General features: G+C 29.8%; 1 protein-coding gene and 1 long non-coding RNA gene across 7 annotated transcripts; both read right to left on the bottom strand.

Moving 5' to 3' along the window:
* Positions 1-34: 34 nt before the first annotated feature.
* LOC149888114 (uncharacterized) lies at positions 35-2499 on the bottom strand. The gene is made up of 3 exons (XR_016452438.1): positions 2389-2499; positions 1333-2191; positions 35-1045 (listed from the first exon to the last, which is right to left on the bottom strand). It is a non-coding gene; the product is annotated as an uncharacterized LOC149888114 (long non-coding RNA).
* Positions 2500-2897: 398 nt separating this feature from the next.
* Positions 2898-17580, bottom strand: LOC145181026 (NACHT, LRR and PYD domains-containing protein 14-like). Of its 6 annotated transcripts, none has more exons than XR_016452437.1 (13): positions 17261-17564; positions 12724-12843; positions 11883-12140; positions 11673-11693; positions 9632-10972; positions 8627-8650; positions 8286-8324; positions 8072-8119; positions 7026-7734; positions 6832-6864; positions 5492-5527; positions 5120-5155; positions 2898-3539 (listed from the first exon to the last, which is right to left on the bottom strand). XR_016452437.1 is itself a non-coding variant. In XM_090087179.1 (13 exons), the coding sequence occupies exons 2-13, from the start codon at positions 12836-12838 to the stop codon at positions 3001-3003; spliced, it is 2520 nt and encodes an 839-aa protein (XP_089943305.1). In that variant the 5' UTR covers positions 12839-12843; positions 17246-17580; the 3' UTR covers positions 2898-3000. The 6 variants fall into 6 exon arrangements, 5 of the variants coding, with proteins under 5 accessions (XP_089943305.1, XP_089943306.1, XP_089943307.1 ...); XM_090087179.1 differs by having other exon boundaries at positions 7026-7055; positions 17246-17580; XM_090087180.1 differs by having other exon boundaries at positions 7026-7055; positions 17261-17577.
* Positions 17581-26575: the final 8995 nt, after the last annotated feature.

Genomic DNA, 26575 nt, shown 5'->3' with positions numbered 1-26575 from the left:
AAAAAATGTGTTTTCTTTTGATTGCAAAAAAATATTTTTTGTCGCAATTTCTTACATTTTAAAACTAAAATTTCTCGCTCGGACGGTCATGAAGGATTTCATTTTTTTCATTTTTCTAATCAGGAACATATGTAGATACTTCGCTCCAAAGGGTTTTTTCGGGAAGCTTCGGAGTAATTATTTCCCATTTTGGACAAGTGTGATAAGGCAGTCACGCAGCAAAACATGGACAAACATCAAAGATGGAGTGTAAAAACTACTTAAAAACTGATTTTGTTGATAACACTCCATCCATTTTTTTTGTTCTTTGCGTTTCTTAACGCTTGTAAAAACCAGGTAAGTATTTTTATACTACAAAGCGAAGAAACTTGAGTACCTGATACACAACCGCCAGTTGGCCAAGAACATAGACTGAACGATGTTTATAGTGAAATGCAGCCTGGCATTCTCAATTGTTAATTGTGAAGGATTTAAGAAGTACACCCACTCACTTAACAACAGAGTCTATTAAGCAAAATATTCAAGATTCAAGCTACCACTACTAAAGATTCAAGCTAACACTACTAAACAAACACGCAAGAGCTTGGTGAACAAGAAAGTCCTTAGAGACTCGGAGTATTTGCCAGGTGCAGCCATCAACACCGATCTCTCAACTTCGAGCGTAAATCAATCGCACATGTCATTTTTCTTTCCACTACATTAGTGATGACTTTGAACTGTCAAAAGTGTTATCAACTGCGATCTCTTTGAAGGTTCACATATTTCTTTAGCAATTGGTCAGAAACTGGATAAAATCTGTGAATCTATTTCTGGATATTCCGACAACTGGAAAGCTGTGGCAGTTTAGAGTTAACATAAAGGTAGCAATCCAGATACAAGTCAATTCAGATCAATTAAAGCCTTTTATGCGTTGATCATGTGTTCAACCTGGTCCTATAGAAAGCAGTTGCCAGAACAGAAGGTATGAAGAGGTTACTTGAAAAGCTCACAAACCTTGTCAGCTTCCTGCACCGATCATCATTATTAGAGCAACATTTGGAATGATCTGAAAGGTAAAAAGCTATGAAAATTTTATTAAATTTCTATTAAATAGTAGTAGATTAGTGGTACTTGTATAAGTAAAAGTTATAGTTGGTAACAGTCGGCAGGTGTCGGCATGTTAAACTATATTTGATTTTTTAATAATTCGCTCAATAATGATATCAATTATAATAATATTGTCAAGTTTTTAGTTAAAAATCAAATTATATATGTAAAAAATTGACAACTTGTATCATTTGTAATAATTTTTTATTTTATTTTGTTGTCAGTAAAATATGAAAAGTCAATTACCTCCAGCTGTAACAAGGCGGAACTCTCACCAAATGATGTTTTAATGATTGATTCGATTAGAGCCAGCTATGATGACAATCAAATAGCTTGGAACGGAGAAGTTTGCTCCTCTCATACCAAAGGAGGATGATTGGACCAGTATTAAAAGGATGGAACCCTATTAGACAATATATCAATCCTTCTCAGAAAAACTCTCTGGTAATCTCACTCCAACAATTCATTTATCTTGTTCTTCAATTTTTAAAATTCTAGTCAGAGTAAGAAAGGTGATAGAGAATGTGGCAAAGAAGGAAAAACTACTGGTGGAGTTTGCCAAGAATCTAAACATCGAAACGCTTGTCAAATTTTGGAACCACGCCTGTACAATAAGCTTTACACAACTGCCCACCTATTGGATTCTTTTTTAAAAGGTATGCTGAGATGAAGTCCAAAGATGGTTTATAGTCAGCTTAGGGAAGAGATAATGAAGGATCACGCCTCATAGTTTTATCTTCTCAACTAGGTCCTAAGTGAGACTCAGATAAGTGAAGAATTATATATATATTTTGAGGAATCAGAATATTTCTTAAAAGCTCTGTAAATTGTTTTGTCAATGTGTCATTAGGTTTAGTGTCAGAAAGTAGTCATATTGTTTATAGCATCCCCTCCGTTTCAGTATTGCTCTTAAAAATAATACTCCAATTAGAATTTTGTAATAAAAAGGCATGACCATGATTTAAGTTTTATTGATGTTATAAATTATTAACAGCTTCAAAAGATTTTCAATACCATAACGGTTTCAATACCATAACGGTTCAAACAAAGAATTATTTTGTTCTATCTCCAATTTTTAAGCATTGAGAAAGTTTTTGATTCTTTTCTAAAAGTAAAAAGTACTTAAAACTTTAACTTTCATTTTTAAAGAAATAATAACTTTAAATAATTTATGTTTAAACAAATTATTTAGAAAAAAATTTAAAAAAAAAGCCTATTTTAAAATTAATCATTAATTACTAAAATTAATATTTTATTTTCTCCCAACTTTTAACATGGGAGATAGAACAAAATAATTCTAACCTCGCGATAAATGTAGATGTTAATCTCACTTTATGCATCTCCAAAGATGTAATATCTTTAACTATTTACAAATATACAAAGATGATAAGAGCTAAATCATTGACTAAATGTTCACTGTATCATTAGGGCAACAACCTGCAGAAAACATACAAACGAATTGGAGAGTTAAAATCTATATGCTTTGAATTAGTACTAGGCCATAGTATTCCATTCTTTTTTTTAAACTTCTAGGTGCTTATACAAAACTTGTCTCAAACTATAAAAAGCAGCAAAAAAATAAGACAAAATTTTATTAAAAAACTCATAAATACTTTTATCATAAAAATAAATTTGTTCATATTTTTTATGGTTTTCCTCAGTTAAGATCTTCTCTTTCTTGTTAAAGAAAAAAATTCTTTTAAATATTTTTTAGAAGTAATTTTCAATTTAGAAAAATAAAACTGAAAAACCTTTTCATCTTTTCAATGAAGAACTTTTTCAATTAAAAAGAAAAAGCGATAAATGTTTCATTTTATAAATAGTTTATGTATTTTAAGATTTAATGTCTACATTTTACATATTTATTTTATGATATTAAACCTATTTAAACATTCAAAAAGATTTTCGTGTTTTTCATTTCATCTTTTTTAATTCTTCGGTGTTTGAAAAATGTTTTCCACGGTACGTGATGTTCAACCTTTTGAAGTTTAAAACACAAAGCAACTCACAAATGTCGTCGATGTTCGTGTCGTCATGAAGCATAAGATGCATATTTTCAGCGAGACGAATCCACGAGAGAAAACCTTCGAACTCGTTTTTCGATACAAAAGTTTCATAAATGTTTATCACGACCCATTCAATTTTATGCCTCGGACTAAGCTCACTGATCTTCAACGGATGAGAAAATTCGACCCGATGAACGTTGGTCGAACATTTAATAAGAATATTTTTCTCATCTTCAGACAAGATCTTTTTAGAAGATTCTAAACGATTCAACTTGAATCCTGCGTCGATAAATTTTTCTAGGAAATACTTTTCATGTGAAAATTCATGAGCAGTTTTTCCATCGCGAATCGAAACGGACCACTCTCGTTCACCGATTGATCTTTTTAAGTCCTCTGTCATCGACGCCTGTGCTTCAAAGAAGCATTCCATGAACATCTTTCGATCATCTGAAGAAAAGAGATTATAATAAACATTTATTCATTTGCAACAGAATTTATTTTCATAACCGATATTTTTTAAAACCTTTTAAATATTATTTTAGCAAAATAAACATCTTTAGTAAATAAAGAATACCATTCTATACCGAAAATAATAAAATAATCGGAAAGCTTGTTATATATATCATTATATTTTAGCTGTTGAAATATATTTTCAACAAATAATCCATGGAAGGGTTGAACCAAAATATTGGAAACTAATCGTACTCTGGTTTCCACCTTTTGCACTTCAACCAATAGAAAAACAAATTAAAAAAACCCTGTCAATCACAAATTTGGTGCGAATCTTAAAAAAATTGCGCAAATGTTTTAATGCTGGATGACTAAGTTATTCGTGTTGGAAAAATTCTGTTGACTATTAAATCTCTGCTTATTTTGAACGAAGAATATTTGAACCATAAATAGTTCTAAAAACATTCTATAATTTTTACATTTTTAGATTCAAGTTGTATGAATGAAAAATGTTATTACAAACTGGATGAGAAGACATTAGTGATGGAATCGTGAACAAACCACTTGGCAATTGAAGGGGATAGAAAAATAAGTATGCGGTTCGAGTGGGGTTACGGATAATATCTGTCCTTGTGTCACTATATTTAACTCAAAAGATTATAGCATACTAGTAAATTTTTATTAATTCCTCGGTAAAGCCTCGCCGTACTGTATCAGGCGCATCATCAGTTGTGACCAACCTTGAAACCAGAATCAAAGGCAAGCTTCAGCAAGATCAAATGAAATACATCAACAGATATAAGCAAGCCTTGCTGACGAGAGAGCCAGAGTAGACTCCAAGAGATCGAATGAAACACCTCAACAGACAAAAGCCAGGCTTGCTTAGCAGAATCAAAGGCAAGCTTCAGCAAGATCAAATAAAACATCACAGCAAACAGAAGCCAGATTTACTGAACAGAGAAGACAGTCTTCCAAAAGGGCCCAAAAACTTCCTACTAACTTGAAAACTGAGGCTTTTTTTAGAATGTTAAAGTTGCCATTAAAGAAAAATAATTAGAAACAAAAAACCAAATAAACAAAAAAGGTCTGTAAGGGTCAACCTCCACGTGATGCAGGCCTAGTAACATCCAAATTTAGGCGGCAACAGATCCCCATAATTATTCAGTTACTACTTTCACCTCCTGGATAACGCTGGGTATTTCTGCTAGAACTTATAAAAATCAAAATAGTTTAGAATTCAAAGGATCGTTATTATTCTACCATCAGAGGGAATACAGTCTAGTCAAAAAACACTAGGCTTTTTGTTTATGAATCAGTGAAGCGTTAAGTATGTCATTACAAGCTTTAAAAATCACATAAGAAAAATTGTGGATTCATGAATAATTTTAAACTTTAGACAAGTGAGCAAATAGCGCGAACTTTCGTAAAAACATCTTCTTTTTATTACATTGTGCAGCAATAACATTTACCACATATATAATGATTTCCATCAAAAGATATTTCATCTAGGTCTTTAAACTGTTCTTTACAATAAGTTCAATTAAGAAACATACTTAAGTAATAGGAAATGTACTTACCAAAACCATACCAGTCTTCTAGTGTACTTTGAGCATCTTTGAAAAAAAAAAAAAAAAAAAAAAAAAAATACAATATCAGATTTTAGAAAAAATCATTTCATCTATAAAGAACGAAAAAAAAGTATATAGAAAAATGTCAAAACAAATGATTTCAGAGGAGCAAGCATTTAATAAGCAGAAATATTGTTCTAAATATCTTATTAATGACAAGTGAACCAGGTACATTTTTTGTAGTTGTTCATTATAATAAATGCATTTAAGAACTGGAAATTTTCATCAGTTTAATATTTCATTAAAAAAAATTTTCAATTTTTAAACAAGAAAACAATAAAAAAAAAAAAAAAAAGAAATAATCAATAAAAAGGTACTAACCAATACCAAGGAATTCCTGGCATAACTGCATAAAATCTAAGAAAAAAAAACTCACAGTAGAAAAAAAAAATTTTCTCTTAAAGAATGAAAATAAAAAGAAGTGCATAGAGAAAAGTCTAAGTAAATGGAGTGAGAGGAATAACAACTTAGATTATTTAGCAGAATTACATTAACAAGATTGACAACGATGAAATTTGTAATTGAGAATAATCACCTTTAACAGCTTATTATTTGACATTGGCTTGATATTTCACTACTTGGTTAAAAAATTACATACTCTGTTTGTTTAAAGAAATAATTTCAAGCTCTAAAAATGTTAAAAACATTTAAACAATATAATTTTGTTGAAATGAAACTTTATGAATTTTGCACTGTTATGAAGAATGAGTTCTTAGGTGGAACTACAGCATCGTAGAGTGCATGAAACATTAATAGAGTATTTGGCTAGTGTTACTATGCAACAGACAGTATAAAATTAATTAACTGAAATTTGTACAAGTAACTTTGACCTCACTAATCAGTCATGGAGTTGCCTAGAATCAAAGGTCAATGATGACAGTAGGTCATCATTGAGTAAGACCTGTCTCAGAGTTCCTATGAATTAGAGTTGAAATTTGGTGTAGGCAAACAAACATTTTTAACTAACTTAGCTCAAATTGGTAAAGCAAAGAAGTTGATTAAGTGGGTTCTAGTTCAGGTACTGAATAAAATCTCAAATTGGTAAAGTGAAAAAGTTGGTAAAGTGAAAAAGTTGGTAAAGTGAAAAAGTTGGTTAAGTGGGTTCAGTTCATGTCCTGATGATGTAAAAAGATTCAGAGATGTTTAAGAAAAATTACTGAAACTGACCAAAGTTGCTCGGGTTGACGGAAGTTGTCAATGCTCTTTTTTATTGTCATTAATTATTGCGCTTTGAATATCTTGAAATAAGCTACATTTTGTTGTTTTGAGAGATACAAATCTATAATTTTCAATTTAAACAGGTTTCAAACTCCTTTGGTACCAAATTTTAGCTTTGCAAAATTACTACAAGCACCTTATAAGGGTAATAGTAAATGGGCACATTTACAGGACTTTTCCACCCTCATTTTTCAGTCAAAGTCTAACAAACTTTAAGTTGCTGTAATTCTTCAAGGGATAAAAAATTTTTGAAAAAAATTTACAGTCTTTCCTAACTTACATCTTTACACTTTTGTGCCAAATTTCAGCAAATTTGGCGATGTATGGTGCAACTCATTGTTTTTTGAAAAATTTTTACTCATCATTCATCTATAAAAACCTTTTAAACATTTTAACAGTAAAAAATACGAGCAATATGACTTAATCATTAAAGAAGTACTAACCAATCATTACTTGTCCAAATTTTAGGGCATCATCTTAAAAAAAAAAAAAAATTTTAAGATTTCATAAAAAGCTATTTCTCTATGAAGAATGAAAATAAAATATGATTAGGAAAATCTTTTGAAATGATAAAAGTTAAAAAAAAACAATATGAAGTTATCATTAAAAAAGAAGTAATTGTTAAAAAAGAACTCACCATTCAGTTTTTGTCCTAATATTTGATCATCTAAAAAAATACAATTTAAAAATTTACAAAAAAGTATTTTGTTTTTCCACCATCAAAAATGTATAGTGGAAAAACAATTTAAATATTGAGTCGGAAAGTTCTTTTACACTTGCGTCATTACAAATGGATCTCAATAGAACATGGAAGTTCTATGGTTTTCTAGAATGTTCTGGCATGCATCAACAGTACACTATTTTCTAGAAATTTATAAGCAACTACATAAGTGAGAACAGATGATTCACTTGGATCATGACACTGCATCTTATATGAGTTCCAGCTTGGTCATTTTGCCTGAGAGGCTGAAACAACATATACCAAGCCCCCACACTTTGATGTTCTCACACATCAGATCCTCACCAAAAGAGTGTCATGTTGTCAGTGTGGTGGGACATACATGCTATCTTGCATTTTGAGCTTTTTTCTCCCAATACCATTATAATGGCATCAAGAGATTTATTATCTGCACACCAATGCGCAACTACACATGAAAAAATGGACATGTCTGAAGCTTGTCAAGATGGGATGTGAGATCTTGTCTAACCTGCCATATTCTCTAGACATCATTCCAAGTGACTATCATCTTTTTGTGCTCTGCAATTTTGCATGTGAGAGAAGAACTTTGATGTTTGCCAACTCAAAGCTAACATTCATAAATTCTTTGAGGCACAGCCAGGCAGCTCTAAAAGGATGGGATCCATTTTTCAGCTAATAAATAGAGAAATTTGTGTATTCAAAGGATTGTAATGGTGTAAACTAATTAATGAAAGTATGAAAGAAACTTTCTTTGCAACCTAATATAATTAGTAAAAATGTATTTACAACCATCATAGTAATGGCAAACGAAACAGCCACATACTTCCGGAAATTGTTTTAATAAATGCAATAAAGAAAAATTTTATTTTTTTAACAAATGCAATTAAAATTTATCAGATTTATCTTTTCAGATTTATCTTCCATCAATATAAAGCTCTAAGTCTCTTAAAAAAAAAATAAAAATATTAAAAAAGTACAAATACCTTCTTTTTTTGATTCTTGAAGACATTTTGATATTTTTTGTGTAAAATCTAAAAGAAAAAAATTAACAACAAATTGTTCACTAAAAACAAGATCAGGGAAGAAAATGGAAATTTTTTAAACTTAAAAAAAACTAGAAAAAGCTTTTTTATTGATGAAAATTTTAATTTTTTAACAAAATAAAAACATTATGAAGTAATAATTTTAAAAAATTACCCCAACCAGCAAATTCTAGTTTTCGTTTTTGTACACCATCTAAGAAAAGAATAATTTAAGATTTCAAAAAAAGATTTTTCTCTGTAAAGAATGAAAAAAAAATATAGGTATAAATATTTTATATATAAATAGAGCAAGAGGAACAACAATTTAATTATAATTAGCAGAAATATATTTGCAATTAGCATATTAACAGCAAAGAAAATATAATGACAATTTTTTAAAGTTGATTGTATTGAGTGGAACGGAAAAATAGAATACTTTACCAACTTTATTACTCATCAACAAGTTTTAACAAAAAAACAAAACCAATATGAAATAATAATTCAAAAGGTACATACCAAAACCTCTTTTTGGAATTAGATCTAAAAAAAATCCCTTAACATGTTAGAGAACTTGTTTTCCCTATTTTGAGGGAAAATATGCATTTAAAAATAGATAAAACAGGTCAACTGAATATTTGAAATGTTTCTAATAACATAAATAATATAAAACATTTTCAGCATGCTTTTATTTTTATTTGAAAATCAGGGAAATTCAAATTTTAGATAAAATTTAAAAATAAGCATTGTTTTTTTGCTGAGATTTTTCTCTTCTGGATTCCTTACTCAAAGTTGCATAAAACAATTCCTAGATATACATCCTTTAATTTTTAGATCATTTCTAAAAGTAAATTTTAAACCCATAAGAATTACAATTTCAAAGATCTCTCTTGAAATGTTCTTTCCTAACCATACATCTGATGGTGTGCTCACTCACAGAGATCTGTATGAAAAGGTTTTTAAAAAATCCATGTGGTAGTTTAAAGTCAATGGTCAAAGTAAGACTGTCATTGATGTTGAAGGAGATCATATTGAATAAAAATGTTCCAAATGTATTTTTAAGTTGGTTTTACCAAGCAAATTTATTCCTCCTGATTCAAGTTTCCAATCAAAAAATAATTTTAATAAAAAAACTAACTTAAATGAAATTTATGGTCACATGCAGTGCCACATACTTTCACAACATGTGATATGGATCATTTCCCAGTAAAATAAAGATATTCATTTAGCAATCTGGAAATTAAAACTTTGCAAAGCAAAAAGAAATTTGAAACATTAAATATAAATTCTAAAACATAAGAATAAGTCTTTAAACCAAGAAGTTTTAACATACAATCATAGAAGTTATAAATATTGGAACAATACCCATAAACCATAAATTCACTATTAAACCACATATATATGAATTTCAATAGATGTTTTATATGTATAAAATATATGATTTTGTATGTAACAAATAAAATATGTAACTTCAAACAGTACAATGAAGGTTTAAAGTTAATATTTATTGTGAACTTAACTTACCACATACAGCAATAAGCAATGAACTCTTTCTTTCATTTGAATTCTTCAAGTTAGAAAGAAATTTTACAAAAGATCTTTCATTTTCATTCATTAGTCCACATATCATAGGCAAACAGCTATACAACCTTTTGTTTTCTAAAATCTCTTTAGAATTTAAATAAATATGTGCATGTAGAGAAGCACAAAACTCCATTAAAGTGAGGTGAACAAACTGATATTGATAGCCAAGTTGAGATTCAACTTTTTCAATGAAACCCAAATGCTCATGTTCTTCAAAGCCATCAACAAATTCTTCAATTTCCTTTTGGGAAAAAACCACTTTACTTTGATTAAACATATGCCATGCAATTTTACAAACTCTTAAAATAAATTGCTTGTTATAATCACTTTGCATCATCTTATAAACTGGCTCATTGTTTTTGTTAATGTGTTTTTGCAAAAAGTATAAAAAAGTACAACAATACAACTCTGTAATACTGAGGAATGAGCAAGAATCACTTAGTGTGGGTGTAGCAACAATTGCACACATTGCAGATAAGTGAAATGGGACAGATGCCATGGCTTTAGCAAAGCTAGATGATTCAAGAACACATTTTACAGCTATTTTATCAGGACTGAACTTTTCGATGTAATTGTTTATTCCGTCATCATTAAAACCCATTATCTGAATGGTTAACAGATCTGCACATTCTATCACTTTGTCTTTGTACTGTAATACAGCTCCGACTCTTCCAGCAACAACACACTTATATTTTTTAACATCCAAAGCATCTGCTAACACATTAACAATGGGATACTGGCTTGGATTTTGAGGATTGTGTTTTATTAATTCATCTACATAAGCAAACTCATCCAGCCCATCTATCACAAACAATATAGAAAAACATTCAAGAATATTCCAATCCTTAAAAATACCTTTGTAGAAAACATCAAACAACTCATTGAGGTTACTAATACTTTGATATTGATTTAACTTTCTGCATTCAAGATGAATTAAAAAATCCACATTTTGCCATAAAAGATTATTGGCCCAGTCAAGTAAACATTTTTTGAGCAGCCAGGTTTTTCCTACTCCAGCAATACCAGAAATCAAGAGTAAAGATCGTTCTATTGAAAACACTTCCTTTAAATCAATAGGTTTATAGCTCAATTTTTTTCGTTGAATTGACTCTTGCTTGATAGTAGTAACAGAATCTTTTTCCACTTCATCAGCATCAACTACAATCAATTCAACAAACTTATTTAAAAGTTCAACTTTAGTCGGGTTTTTTACAATATGCACAAGTTGATCAACTTTTCCATAATTGGTTAGATAATGTGTTTTGAGTTTATCACGCATTTCTAAAAGTATATAAATATGAAAGTAAACATAAGAATAAATTGCTATACAATTAAAGGATTCAGTGACTAGTATATAAATGGATAAACTCATACATTTCAAAAAAAAGGAACTGATCATACTTTCTTAATCTTTTATGCAGAAACCAGAACAAATTAATGTTGAGAATATTATGATAAATTGATAGCCAAAATTCATGTTAAAAGCAATAAGATTATCACTGGCCAAAGTTGATAAAAAAAAACTTTAGCCTTTTGTAATTATATGACACTTTCTAACAATACTTCAAACATGTTAATTTCTAACTAATACACTTTGACTCTTGTACATTTGTGAAGTTGTAAATTTGTAAAAAAAGGGTAGCTAGCAAACATTATGGGACACAAATTTGAGTGCTGCTCATTTAGTTGCTCTACTCAACCTTTTTGGGGATGCCACATACTTAAGCAAAGCTATGAGCTTAGTTTAACATATAGAATGGTTTCAAACAGGTACTCAAAATGATTTAGCATATTTCAGATAAAAAGTTATTTTCTTTTTCATTTTCTTTAGACTCATTAAAAATTATATTAAGAAAATATAAAATCATATTCTCAAAATCTTAAATTCATCTTTATCTGAAGATAAAATAAACTTTTTTTAATGATTGCAAGTAATTCAAAAATGAACTGAATTAAAATTTTCACAAATCAAATCGCTTACCTATCTTGTACTCCTCTTTATCTAAAAAATAAAAAAAAATGGTCATAATAACATATTCTAAGCACAAAAAAATGCAATAATTAAGGAAATACAATTTCACAAAAAGAATTATTTTAATTAGAAAAGTTTAAAAAAAATGCAGTTTTCTTTAAATTTTTTTTTACAATTGCTAATTATCTGAAAGACAAACAAAAACTATGAGAAACCCACCCAAGTTTTCTAATTCTTGTAAGACATCATTCCTTCCCATAACTTTTAGAGAATTCTGTATACAAGTCCTGTAATCGTTCGGCTGTTGTTGGTAAAGTTTCTTTAAGAAGATTTCAATTTTAGACTTTTCTCTTGCCACATCATGATCTATTTGATCAACAACAGCATCCACACCATTAAAGCCAGTGCCACGTGCAAATATTTTCCAATGTAATGCCAGTTTATCTTTTATAACATTTACTACTTTTGCATCCATACCTAAATAAAATTTATTTATCACCAATTATAACAAACAATTCAATTGATTATATGAATTTGTTTTCATTTGGACTCAATGCTCTTTTAGTAAATTTTTTATATAGATATTTTTTTTTAAAATGATCAAAGAATAATTAAATAATATGGAAACAAATTTTAACATGTGTTGTATGATAAATGTTATTAACATATTTTGAATAAATAAAAAGGGAAGGAATTGAGACAAACACTCAATTTCCATCCAACAAAAACAATTTCCATCAGTGAGTGTTAGATTTTTTTAATATGACTTTTGACCAGTAGAATTTTGCTCTATCATCAATTATTCTTTTTCTCTTGTTTGTCAACAAGTCATATCTTCTGTAGTTGAGTTAACGATATTTACTTAAGCAATCATTTCATCTTCCAAAGTTTCTTCTTCTATTGGTAATGGTTCACTCTAGACAAAGTATTTGCCTGAATCCCAAAAACCTCAACTTATTCTTTTATTAAAAATATTTAATGACCAATCATTACACATTACATATATAGGCTATATGCATACAATATATTAATACATTACATATATACATAAAATACATACCTTCATTATCTAAAGAACTTTCTAGTGATGCGTTAGGGTCAGTACCAGTATAATGACCATTTTGAGAGTCTATTAAACTTTGTTTCTTAACTGTTTTAACTGCATTGTTCCCCATTCAACCTATTGTGTCAAAAGAGCATTCTATAAAATATCATTGTAATTTTAACACGCATAAAAAAAAAAGAGTTGTAATGTATGCAATTTATAAATCTAGTAAAACTAATTATGTGTTTTTCACATTTTCAAGTTCAAAATTCATTTTAATTTGCATAAGTGGTAACGATTCATATTTTTCAATGTTTTAATAAGCAACATTTAATAACATTAATTAAATAATCTTAAAAAAAATCATAACAGAGGCCTTCTAGTCAGCAAAAAAAATTGTGAAGAACAATAGGAAGAACTACATTTTACAAAAAATAAAGACCATGTTCTATAAAAGCTTTAAATAAATATACAATAAATAAACATTGCAACTATGCAGTTTTTGTTGTAACCATGTTTTTATGATGTAATCAGGGATTTTAGATTTTATTTATAACAACCAATAATTTCTCAGAGTAACAAAGCGAATAAAAACACAATAATTAATCAAGATAGAAACGGAGTGTTAAAATGGTCAACTCTGAAGAGAATTATCACCACAATTCATAGACTTAAGAAAATGAGTTTAAAAAAGTTTTTTGTTTCTTTAAAAGTTTCCAATAAAAATTTGCTAACTAACTAATATGAAAAGAAAATTTCACAAAAACTATAATATGTTTTGTTCTACAAAGTTGTAGGTTTTTAATGAAACTTTTAACCTTGGTTTAGAATAAAGAATATTATTTCATAGAGCAAGAATTATAAACTTAACAACTAGAAAAAAAATCCTGCAACCAATAAAAAAGATAAAAAGTATAGCTTGCTGTAGAGGTTTAGTGTTGTCAACATCACTAACTGCTGAAGCAATACTTACATCAGATGTTGATAGAAACAAAAGAACTTTTGCAAAAAGTTTCTGTATTAACATAAAATCATTTTCATGCTAACCCCAAAAACAAGTAGCTTTTTAAAAAATTTTTCACAATTTTCTTCAGTTAAAAGTTGAAAACAACTTGCTACAGCAAACATTTCTTTTTGCAGTTATTTTAAGGTTCTTCAAAAAATGTTAAAATAATACGCTTTTCCGCTACATCTTTGTTCTTAAATTCAAAAAAAATTTCTTGAATGATAAAGTTAGTAAAAAAATTGTAATTTATTGGTTTTTCATCCTCTACGGATTTTAATATACTGGAAAAATGGCAGTTTTCCAATCATTTAATCAAATGTTCTCTGAGTTTAACATAAAACAGGGCTTACTGAAATGACATATTTCAGTGAACACTTATTTTTCAAATTTTTACATAATGGTGTAAGACTTTGTAAGGTATTTTTTAAACGTGATTTGAATATTTTAAATTAAATGACTTTTTTTAAAAGGGACTCTGCATTCTTTAAGGAAAACTCTGTTTTAAAAATACTTAACATTATATTTTCTCTTCTTTGTTTTTAATGGAGTATTTTAGATAATAATTTAGAAATATTCCCAAATTATTTATTGAGCCACTCAGTGCACAAATCAATTAATTCACTTTTTGAAAACTCTTAAATTTAAGTCTCAAAGCACTTGATGTTGTCATAACTTTTTATATTTATATAACAACCTTCCTAAATGATAAAGATTAACACCATTAAAAAATAACATTTTTTTATGTTATAAAAGAAATTTTAAAAAACAATTTACATAACTTTATTGCATTTCTAAACTTTTTGTTTTATAGAGTTAATTGACTTGTGCATTAAATGGCTCAATTATTGCTTCACTTTTATAGCAGTACAAAAATAATCAAACAAAGACTAATATAAAGATTTATTGTTTAAAGGTATAAAAGTAAATATACACTCAGATGTAAAAAAAACACACACTGGTGGAATACAAAAAATCAAGGTATCAAAAAATTTTTAAATAACTTTATAGAATATAACTTCTGTAAATTGATGATTTTTTAATTTCATAACTTTAACCTTTTACCAAAGATGTTATTATACACTAATAAGTATAAAACAGTGTAAATATATAATAATAAGTATAAATATAAATGACAACAGTAAGATTTTAAAAGAAGCTTTTTTTAAAAGATGAATGATAATCTTCATAGCAAAAAAAAGAACAAAAAAAAGAAAAAATCTTTCACGAAAAAAACAGGTCATAAAGTAAATTAATAATTTTATAATATACATCATTAAAATCTTGTATCATTTAGAAATAGACAAAAAGAAAAAATCTTTCACAAAAAAACAGGTCATAAAGTAAATTAACAAATTTATAATATATATCATTAAAATCTTGTATCATTTAGAAATAGACAAAAAGAAAAAATCTTTCACGAAAAAACAGGTCATAAAGTAAATTAACAATTTTATAATATATATCATTAAAATCTTGTATCATTTAGAAATAGACAAAATAAACTTTTATAGCTTATGTTTTTTTAAAATAGTGTCATATATTATCATTTTTAATCTGAAAAGCAGAACTTTGAAACTGAAGCAAAAATAAGCTTATTTGCATTATTTACTATTAATTATACAATAATTTATGAATCAGACTGTGTAATCTAAATGTATATAATGTAATAATCTTTTAAATTTACATATTATTATAAAAACATGCATTTCAAAAATAGCTTACTACAGATATCTATAATATAACAAAAAATATTCAAATTTAACTCAAATTAGGGCAAAAAGATAGTGTACTAAAATAAATTGAAATTAGAAATTAAAATAAGACGAGGACAGTTTGGGGCACTGATTCAATTTCCTATAAAATTTCTGGACATGATTTTAAACTGCTACTTTTTTAAAGGTTAGCTAAAAGAAGCAAAATGTAATAACACTGAGGTAAAAATAAAAGACTTAACAAACATAAATAATAATAAATATAAGACTTAAGCAATGAGAACAACAGGGTTTCTTTTTTGTTGAACTTTTTATGTTGAAGTTTAAAATTTATTTAATAGATGAAATAACCCAAATTCAGTAAAGATGTATCCTTGTATTTAATACATCTATTAAATAAATTGAGTATTGTTAAAGCCTAAATATAAGGTAGCATGGAAAAGAATATAAAATTGAGCTCAGTTTCAAATAATTAATACGCCTTGTTTTGTGCACCAATACTGTTTCCTTTTTTTTACAGTTTATACAATATAAACATTTTGTAACTTTCTTGAAAGAATTCATTCACAAGCACATTTAAGAACATTGCAATAAGCAGAAATAACTTTCATTAAAACAAATCAAATTAAAATTTTTATAACTGGCTGAATCAATATTTACAACTAACAGAGAAATTTTCAATCTTAAACAACTTTTTGTGATTTCTGAAAAGAACTTGTAAAGCAAATGAATAATTATACAAGAATGTTTTGATATGAATGAAAGAAACATGTACAGAATAATAATTGTTTTGAGAAAGCTTCAATGAGAGAACTATGCTTCTTCCTTTTAAGGCAACATTGTATTGTGAGAATTTGGAGAACAGTTTCTACCCAAGTATTTTTTTTTAGCAAAAGATCTGCATATATTAAAAAAATGCTAAAACAAAAGAAATCTGAATATGTTATTTATTTGCTTTTTGCATGTCTTTTGGTTAAGGTATGGGACAAAACAAGACTTTATCTTAAAAATGTCTGATTGTAGGCTTTTAAGATAGGAACTGTAGAATATATTCATTTAATGTACATTGTCTTGTAGTGTGAAATAAAACAAAAATTTCTCCTAAAACAGTTTGATCCAACCAAGCATTTAATAAAAAAGACAGAAACTAAGTTTAAAACAAGAATTTAAATACTGGTAATCCTTGCCCTGGTTAGGGATATAGCAATGCATTTTCATTTATGCTTGTTATAAATTGTCACTTCTATAAATTACACCTTGCCAGGAAATCCTGGATCCACCCCTGATCAGAAAAAAGGTTTCTGTTATAACCATAGATATATAAAACACTTATATATCTATGGTTATAACAATATAATATATTTTATATATCTATGGTTATAACAGAAAAAATGTTAAAAAGCAACAAGAAAACATTATTTTATAAATTGATTTCAAAAGTGCAGCATATTAAGTACACTATTTTCCACCTGAACATTTACAGTACATTATTTTCTACTTAAACATGCAATACTAATAAAGTATTTTAGATAAAGTCATAAAAAAATGCATGGTTACATAAGTTTATATAAACTTATGTAGCTTACTTTATAAAAATACTAAATTTTTAAATAAAAGCATTTGATAATTTAAAGGAAATTACTAATAACTAAATTTTCCATCTTTTCACAAACATTTTGTGGTGTTTTGTTAATGAAATATTTATCAATTACTTTATTAATTTACTATTATATTTAGATTAATTTAGACAAGAAATCACTTATGAAGCTAACTACTTCTGAAATTTAAAAATGAGAAACGTTATTTCAAAACAACTTACGATAGAATTACTTGCCTTTATTTCACTCAAGGAAAATTGAAAAGAAAATCAGAATCAGAACACCTTCTCAACCAATATGCTGAAATTCAGCTATTCAAATGTTCTGAACAGTATTTCTAGAACTCCTTAGGTCATGGGATATATAAGATCAAGTGATATCAAGGTGTACGATGAATCCGAAAGGTAAAAAAACGACAAAAATTATATGATCGTTAAATATAAACACCTGATACATCAATAGTTATGTTTTTAGGTTCAGAAAATTTAAACTTGTTGTAAGAAATAGACTTTACGCGTACAAAAGGCGCATATTACGCACGCGTACGCGTGTCAGTGTCTTATAATTAGGGATCGCCAGTATACGGTATACTAAAGATTTAGTGTACAGTCTACCGTAAAGTATACCGTACAGTATACCGTAAAGTATACTGTAAAGTTTAACGTAAACAAAACTTTTTACTTTTTTTTTTTTCGATTACTATTATTACTATTTATTTCAGATTAGAGAAATCTGTAGAATAAACAATCTTAAATCTTAAAAGGGTGAAGAGCAGCACAAACAGCCTGGTATAAAAATATAACAACTAAACAAATTAAAGTTTTTATTAAATAAATCTAAGAAACAAAAATTGAATAAAAAAAAACACTTTAATCATGTTTAGTCAAATAATAGACATGATGCAGTAATTTAATTCATTAAGAAAATATAATTTTAAAGCCAGTCCAAAAATATTTCACAAATAAAAGTAAACAGGTATACTAATCTGTATACTAAATTTTAGTATACCAAGTATACCGTAAAGTATACCGTAAAGTTACTATACCGTATACTGTAACCGGCGATCCCTACTTATAATCGAATTTTTACTTGTTTGCCTTCTACAAATTCGCGTTGGTGTCTTTTACGCGCGCAAAGATTAATTTAGATGAAAAAATTTGGGTACCTTAAACCAAAACGAGCACATATATTAACTAAAAGAAAAAGTTTAGATTAAAAAAACCAAAATACCGTATTATCCTAACTTACCTTTCTTTAACCAAAACAAAAAAAGAAAAGATAACTAGAAAACACAGCTTTATTTTGTCATTAGAAAAGATATATTACGTCATTAAAAAAGACGAAACTTCAAGGGGAAATGGTTTTCCATTTTCAGATTTTTGTTTTTTGAAATAAATGTTAGATATTGCAGAACCACTTCTAGAGGTATTGGTACTGGTTCATCATAACAATCTTTCTAGATATCTTGGCTGTATGGTTTAATCTAGCTTTGCGAATTTCCTTATTCAGAGCCTCTCGTGATTCGTCAGAGTAAAAATCGATAGACAGTTCTAATGTCTCAAATACTGCACCCCATGCTCCATAATTTGTGGATTACGAAATCTTCAAAATCTAAAATAGCAGCTGAGGAATTTGATCAATACTGCTTAAATTGATTCGACCGAATAATAAGATGGTATTTATCAATCAAGCGAGGTTTTATCCAGATCAAAATAATGAGTAATTCGGCGATTGAAAATGATCTTTGATGTTTGTAAAATAATATACAAGATTGAGGACCACTTTCGCTAGTAAAAGGATGTTTATCAATAATTAAACGGTGCCTATTTTTGTCAAGATAATCCTATTTAGAAGCAGGGTAGTCAAGGAAAGGGGAAAAAAGCAATTTTAGGTACCAAATATTCATCAAAGTGCGTATACTGTTCTCCAAATTGACCGCCCGGTTTAAACTCTCCCCACTCCTGATTTTTTTACACTTAATCAATCATATGCATTTGTAAACACAATATATGTAAGAAAAATCTGAACCAAGTGCTAAATATGTATATTTTCAAAATTAAAACGCATAATTTTTAGCTTTTTTTCTTCCTAAGTTTTAAAAAAGTCAAAAATGAGACAATTATTGTAGTTGAACTTTTAACAAATCTTGAATGATTAAAAATACCTTTCTATTCCATTTCTGACAGTCATCATAACATATCCATCAGCTATCGGCAAACAAATAGCCTTACATTTGACATCACACTTTTGGACAAAAACTCCAATTATAGCATCTGCTGCTTTAAAATGTAAAACATTTAATAATGTTGAACTACATACATACATACATACATACATACATACATACATACATACATACATACATACATACATACATACATACATACATACATACATACATACATACATACATACATACATACATACATACATACATACATACATACATACATACATACATGCAGTGGCGGCGTTAGGGTAGGGCCTGGTTGGGCGATGGCCCAGGGCGCCGAATATAAAGGGGCGAAGTTTAGCCTTTTTTTGTATGGGGTTCAATTGAGCTAGGGGCGCCGTAGAAATCTCGCCCAGGGCGCTGGTAGTGCCAAAACCGGCACTGCATACATGAATAAACCTTTTTTCCTTGGCCTATTGCATAAATATCACAAATAAAACCATTTTCAACAACTACTTATACAACGGGAAAGTTACCATGCTTAAGTAAAATACATGAATCATTTGATAAATGCAATTTTGCTGTTATTTTTATTTCATTTAGATGACTTTCTTTTTTTCTTCCAACTAACTTTATTTCTTCTAGCCTTTTTACAACCTGTACTAGCAGGTTAGGTCCATTGCGAACTAGACGTTTTAATGATTGTAAGAAATTTTCAAATGGAAAAGAAGACAATTGGTTTCAACTACATTGAATATGTCTAACATCATTACCAAGGTGTAACAAATTGTGAACATTATACACATAGAAATTTTGTCCGTATAATTGACTTGACTTCCTAACAAAACTATCCATATGTTCTTCTGCATACAGTAAAAGAGATACTACTACTATAAAAAGCGGGTTCAAGCTCATTGATACTTTTCCATACTTAAGGAATGCAAGATGGCGTCGTGTTTTTTTAATGTAAAGTGTTGTCTGAATATTTTTTCCCGTTCTAAAATTATTTCTTTGCGCATTTTCATAATGAGATGACATTATGAAAAAAGGTTGTGAATGTCTTAGTTAATTTATTCTTTGTAGTTGTTCTTCAAGTATGGAAAAAGATGTTTATATTTTTCTCTTCGTGTTTCTCTTATTAATTGATTATGTTCTTTTTGTCGTTGTTCCTCAAATCCATGTTGTAGTAAGAGTTTAGTATTGTGATGAATGGGTAAGGTATTTAATTTTTTAATTTTATTAAGATAATTTTCATCAATTTTGTTTTTGTGATTATCATAGTGGAATTGTATAGCAATTCTGTGTAATTCTGGATCAAAAGTGGGTTTAATTATTTCCTGTAGTTCACTGTAACAGAATTCCTCATATTCTTCTTGTTCTGTAATACTCATTTTTTATAACAAGAAAAAATTTATTTAAGTCATTTTAAAAAAGTTTTCACTGTATATTTTACAAAATTAAATTTAAAAAAGGGATGCTTGAGAATGGAGAGTTTGGTCCGAGAAGCAAACCAGCGCCGATAGATTCATATCCTCTTCCGCTTTTAACGTAAACTCCGTCTTTGAATGATCCTCCTTTAGGCCAGGGTGTTAAAAATAATCCGTTTCCTCTGTGCGTTCCCATTTTCATTCCATTTCCATTCTTTTTCAAATAAACGATACCTCTTCCTGCAATTTTATCAACCATAGCAGAACCTGCAGAAGATCCTCCACCTGCTAACAATCCGGTGGCAAGAGCTGGAACTACTCTTGTTGCAAGTGTACTACCCAACATACCCAATAAAGGTAGAAGAGCTCCAATAAATCCTCCTTTCACATTTGCGTTATGTTCCAATTGGGTTTTGCTCATTTTAATGGTGACTCCAACTCCTCGATGGAGAGCGTCCAAAAGTTTTCGATGTTGATTTTGTGTTACAAGTAAAACGTCGTTTCCGTTAAAATCATCTTTTGAAATACGGATGCTCACAGGTTTACCTGCTATCATTGATTTTTTTATTTTTTCAATCTGTCCCTGAGACACATTTAATTTAACACTAACATATTTGCTCATTTTTAAATGTGGGAAAAAATATTTATTTCACTTCTCGAATGTGATAACGGATCGTAATGTCCTCTCCACGAAAATCAACCAAATTTCCATTTTGGTCAACAACGCGAGTGATCATTGTGGAGATTTCTGGGACTTTGACAGGGAGGTAAACCAAATGAGTGGGTCTTTCGATGATTTTAAACCCAGGACCAACAGCTGGATAAAAAGAGTAGATGCAATTGAGTTGGGAGCCGTTGATATAAGCCGACCCGATGACGTTGTTGAGGATTCTGATCGTGTTGATGCTTGAAATTCTAACAACATCGTCAGACTCATATTCGGAATTAGGATCCAATTGTCTTTTTGTGAATCCTGAAAGTGAGGCGATGCTGTTATCCACATTCAAATCCATCATATAATTCAATCCAAGTGTGATGGTTGATTTTAAAGTGTTTAAATTGGATCCGATTTTTATGTTATCTGGAGAGTAGCTGATTTTATTTGTTGTGACGAAGCTTGCGCTTTGAGATGCATAATTTTTTATTGTGTTTGAGACGGTCTTTTGTAAATAATTGTTAATGTCAATGATGTCATAGCTCCCGTCTGCAATGGCGACATTTTTCCAATTGATTCCGTTGTTCATGCTATACCGGAAAGAATTGTTTTTGCTGGTGATGTTTGGAAAGCTGTTGTACGTCTCAAGCCCTAAAAAAGCCATTTCATAAGTTTTTCCTTTTTCAAAAACGATTTTTTCTAAAAATTCTGTTATGATTACGTTGGAATTTCCATCCACGTCGATGATTATGCCTGACATTTTATTATGTAACATTTTTTTTAAATCCTTCGGATTCAGGCGTATTTAAATGGCTTCTTTTGGAAAATAAAAAGTGTCAAATCAGCTTCGATATTTTCCATTGTCCTTTTTTGACGACAAATCAATCACCGCAAATCCGTGAGGTTCAGACCAACAATGTCTGCAAAACTTTTCAAACTCTTTTTTTCCCATATCGCTCGAAACGTGGTCTTGATAAATGTGGTTAATGTTTTTTAAGTCTTGGGGAAAGAGACAGATAAAATTGGTGTTTTCTCTGATCGTTTGTCTTGGGAGCATGAAATAATTATGAGCGAGGTAAAAGCAGCCGACGTTAGAGTGTCTTCCTCGGATGTAATATTTTTTACACTTGTTTTGTTTGGTTAGTTGTAAATCGTCAAAGATCATTAAATTGTTTTTGGATGAATCAAGATCTTCAGGATTAGGCACATCGTCAGCCGTTTCAAAAAATTCACACTCCATACCCTCGGTTTCGGAAAAATTTTTTGAAAGGTCGTTGATAACGCATTCAGGGTCTAGTTTCAATTTTTCAATTTCGGTTTGTACCTTGAACAAGTCGAGGATTATTTTTTTTGGCAATTTTTTTTCGAACGAACTTTTTAGTATTTTGTACTCGGGTTGGAAAAGAGATTTTCCAAAAACTTGCAAATGGTTATAATCCAACCATCCAGGTCTGAGCAATAAATTGAGAAGCAACGTTGTTTTTCCACATCCGGATTTTCCAACGATGATTCCTCGAATGCTTCTCGGTAAAAGCTTGTTGTTGTTTCTTTTCATTTTTCCAATATTCCATGACAAATCAGACACTTCCATTTTTAGTTTAAAAATATTTTTTTTAAAATAAAAAAAATGTACTGTGTTAAATGCAAAAGGAAAACAGAAACGAATCATTTGAGAAACGAAATCACAAAAAACAACAAGCATATAGTCAAAGGGGCTTGCAACGTTTGCGGAACGACCAAATGTAAGTTTGTTTCTTCGCATGCACTCAAAGGATCATCTTCGCATACGGCAAAAGGAGGAGACTTGGTGGAATCGATCAACAATTTTTCAAAAAAAATAAAGCTTCCATGGGCAAAATTTCCAGGAGAAATGCACATTCCAGGAATGAATTTTGCAGGACCTGGCACAAACTTGGACAAAAGGCTCACATCCACCGATATGTATCAAGAGTGGAGCAAACCAGTAGACCGAGTGGACAATGCAGCATACCATCACGATTTAGCTTATAAATATTTAAACGACGTTCAAAGCAGAAATTTGGCAGATCAAATGATGCTTGAAGAAATGAACTCCATTCCAAACCCTACTCAGAGAGAAGTAAACGAAAGAAAACTGATCACTCCCATCATCAAAGCCAAAGCTAAATTCGGTCTAGGTCTAAAAAAAAAGCACCGGAGAACCTGAAATGGACGGATCAACTTGCAAACGAGCTTCATAAACCAGTCATTCATCATTTTAAAAGAAGAAAAGTGTTTGTGAACGACATGGATGAAATATGGGCTGCAGATTTGGTGGACATGCAATCGTTTTCAAAATTCAACAACGGGGTAAAATATTTGCTCATGGTGATCGACGTGTTTTCAAAGTATGGATGGATCGTTCCGTTAAAGAGTAAAACTGGAGTTGATGTAGCTAACGCTCTAAGCAAAATATTTGAGGAGAGAAGGTGTACAAAGATGTGTGTGGATAAAGGTAAAGAGTTTTATAACAAGCATGTGAAAGCGTTGGGAGTGCAATTGTATTCCACTGAAAACGAGGAAAAAAGTTCTGTTGTTGAACAATGGAATAGAACGATGAAAGAGAGAATGTTTAAATATTTTTCAGCAAACAATACCAATAAATACATTGACGTATTAGATGAAATGGTGAAAAATTACAACAACACAAAGCACTCTTCTATCAAAATGACTCCAGTGGAAGCTAGCGATGAAAATAATAAAGGTAGGGTATGGTGGAACCTGAATGGAAAGACGCAAACAGAAAGAGCAGGACCAAAATTTTCAATGGGTGACAAAGTGAGGATCGTAAAAAAAAAGTCTCATTTTGAAAAGGGGTATACACCGAGATGGACTGAAGAGGTTTTTACCGTGTTAAATGTTCAGCATACGAATCCACCCACGTATAAAATCGCTGATGCTAACGGTGAAAAAATTAAAGGTACATTTTATGAACAAGAAATGCAAAAGACCAATCAAGACATATTTAGAATTGAAAAAGTCATTCGAAAGCAAAAGAACAGATCTTTAGTCAAATGGTTTGGATATCCAGATTCATTCAACTCATGGGTAGATCATAAAGAATTGATTTCTCTGAAAAAATGAGTTAAATAATTTTCTTTTCTATATAAAAGAAATGAATTTTATTACAATTGAAAATTTTGATGAGAGCAAATTATCAGTTGGAGAAATTTACGCAGCAACAAAACCAGTAGTCTATCAAAAAGTGCCAGTAAAATATTCTTATCCAACTGGAGATGGTCCTCTTGTATTACGAACACCTACATATTATTATACCTATTTGTACATTATTTTCGTATGGTGTGTGTGAGAATAAAGATCCGATAACACAAAAATTGACTGGATATTCCATGTCCTTTGTTTGCTTTGATGCTAAAAAGGGTAAAACTGAAGAAGAAGCAAAGTTTATTAGCACAATGGAAAAGATTACTTTGTTTATTAGAGGTGAAGTAGATAAATTGTCATCCAAACTTAAAAAAGGAGGAAGAAGAAAGCAAATTAACTCTAACGAATTGAGTATTTATAAATATAAAGCTGACCATGCTGATGCAGCGCCAGTGTTTTATGCTAAAATGTATATAACTAAAAATGAAGACGAAATATTCATTACTTCTACATTTCATAGAAAGAAAACAGCTCTTGATATAAAAAATGGAGTCAAAGGAGAACGTAATAATAAAAATTTGGTCTTATCTTCTGGACATGGTTTTATCAATCAACGATGTTACGCTATTGGAGGACTTAGAATTGATGGGGTGTATATTGGTCCTTCGATTGTGTCTATTCAAGTTAAACTGTCCGAAGCCATCATCGTAAAAAATGCATCTTTACCTCATAGCATCATGATGTGTGAAAACTTGGATTTGGGAGAAATGGATTCTGACGAGGAAATGTAAAAAGCACAAAAAGCTGAAAATAAAACGACTTAAAACATTTTATTTTCATATTAAAAAAAATGCATGCCCCACACAAGTTGTTTAAAAACAGCGCCTCAGCAGAGATTTACAATTTTAATTTCCATCTGAGTCATTTAGAGGATAGAATCAAAGAGTTGGAACGAAAAAATACAAAAAACATTATTGTAACAAAGAAAAAGTTGGATTATCCTACCTATTTCAACATCAACAGACAGCACGAGATTTTTGCTCAACAAGACATTAAATTTCCTCCTGTATCTCACAAGCAGATATCGTTGTCCGTAGGTTTACAATTAGACAAAGGAATTGCTGTCGTCACTTTGATGAATAAAATAAGCAATCAATTGAATTATTTCAAAAACGATGCTATTTTTTCCGAGTCTGTGGATGACATAGTTATGACCATACACAATTACAACAACCAGGAAGTCACCGTTAAAAAAGGTGAAAAGCTTTGTAAAATAAACTACATCGATTCGAATTAAAAAAAATGTGTCTTTGTTAAAAAGATGGAAATAATAAAAAAAAATGAAAAAATTTATCCAGTTCTTCCAACGGCACCATCAGATGGAGGACATTTATATCGACTTCAAAAAATAAGCGAGATCCAAAAAGAAATAGAGGATGAAAAAGTGAAACGAATGGCTTTGAGTAAAAAATACCATCGAGCGGCAAAAATAATTCGTTTCACCGACGACGGATTGCAAACGGTATGCATTGGTTTAGGGGTTACAGGGATTGCACTTTTATCAACCGTCGTTGCCACTCCAGTTTCGATTGCGTGTGAAGGGATTGCTGTTGTATTGGGAGCTTTATCCATTTTCGGAAATCATCAGAACAAAAAAATGATGCTAAAGGCTGAAAAGCACGAAAAATTGAAAGTTCTTTCCGAGTCAAAATTGAATACGATTAGTGACCACATTTCAAAATCTCTTATGGATGGATTTGTGAGTGATTCCGAGTACGAACTCATTCTCAGCGAGCTTCAAAAATTCAAAACTATGACTGAAGAAATCCGAACCAAGACAAAAAGCGTCATTGACGAATTGACTAAAGAGTCGTTGATCCAAAAAGGAAGAGAAGACGCGATAAAAGCATTCAACAACCTGTTTAAGAAAAATTAAAGATTTTTCCATGAATTCGCACGCGGATTTAAGAAATAGTAAACGCAATTGAGTTTTTGTTTTAAGTTTTTTTCTCCGTATTCTAAAAATGTCTTTTTTTAGAATACAAGATCCTGAAAAGCGAGATGAGATTTTGAGAGAATATAAAGCTAATAGAGAAAAGCTTTACAATGAGAGTCTTAACACCAACATTTCAGATGCAAATTATCAGACTGATTTGAGCAAGTTTTTTAAGCC

This window comes from Hydra viridissima, unplaced genomic scaffold (genome assembly GCF_058129835.1).
Source record: "Hydra viridissima isolate aposymbiotic clone 2 unplaced genomic scaffold, HvirCarnegie_v1 scaffold_5, whole genome shotgun sequence".
Classification (NCBI taxonomy): Eukaryota; Metazoa; Cnidaria; class Hydrozoa; order Anthoathecata; family Hydridae; genus Hydra; species Hydra viridissima.
The sequence above is the reverse complement of the archived record's forward strand: the minus strand, read 5'-3'. Positions and strand labels throughout refer to the sequence as shown.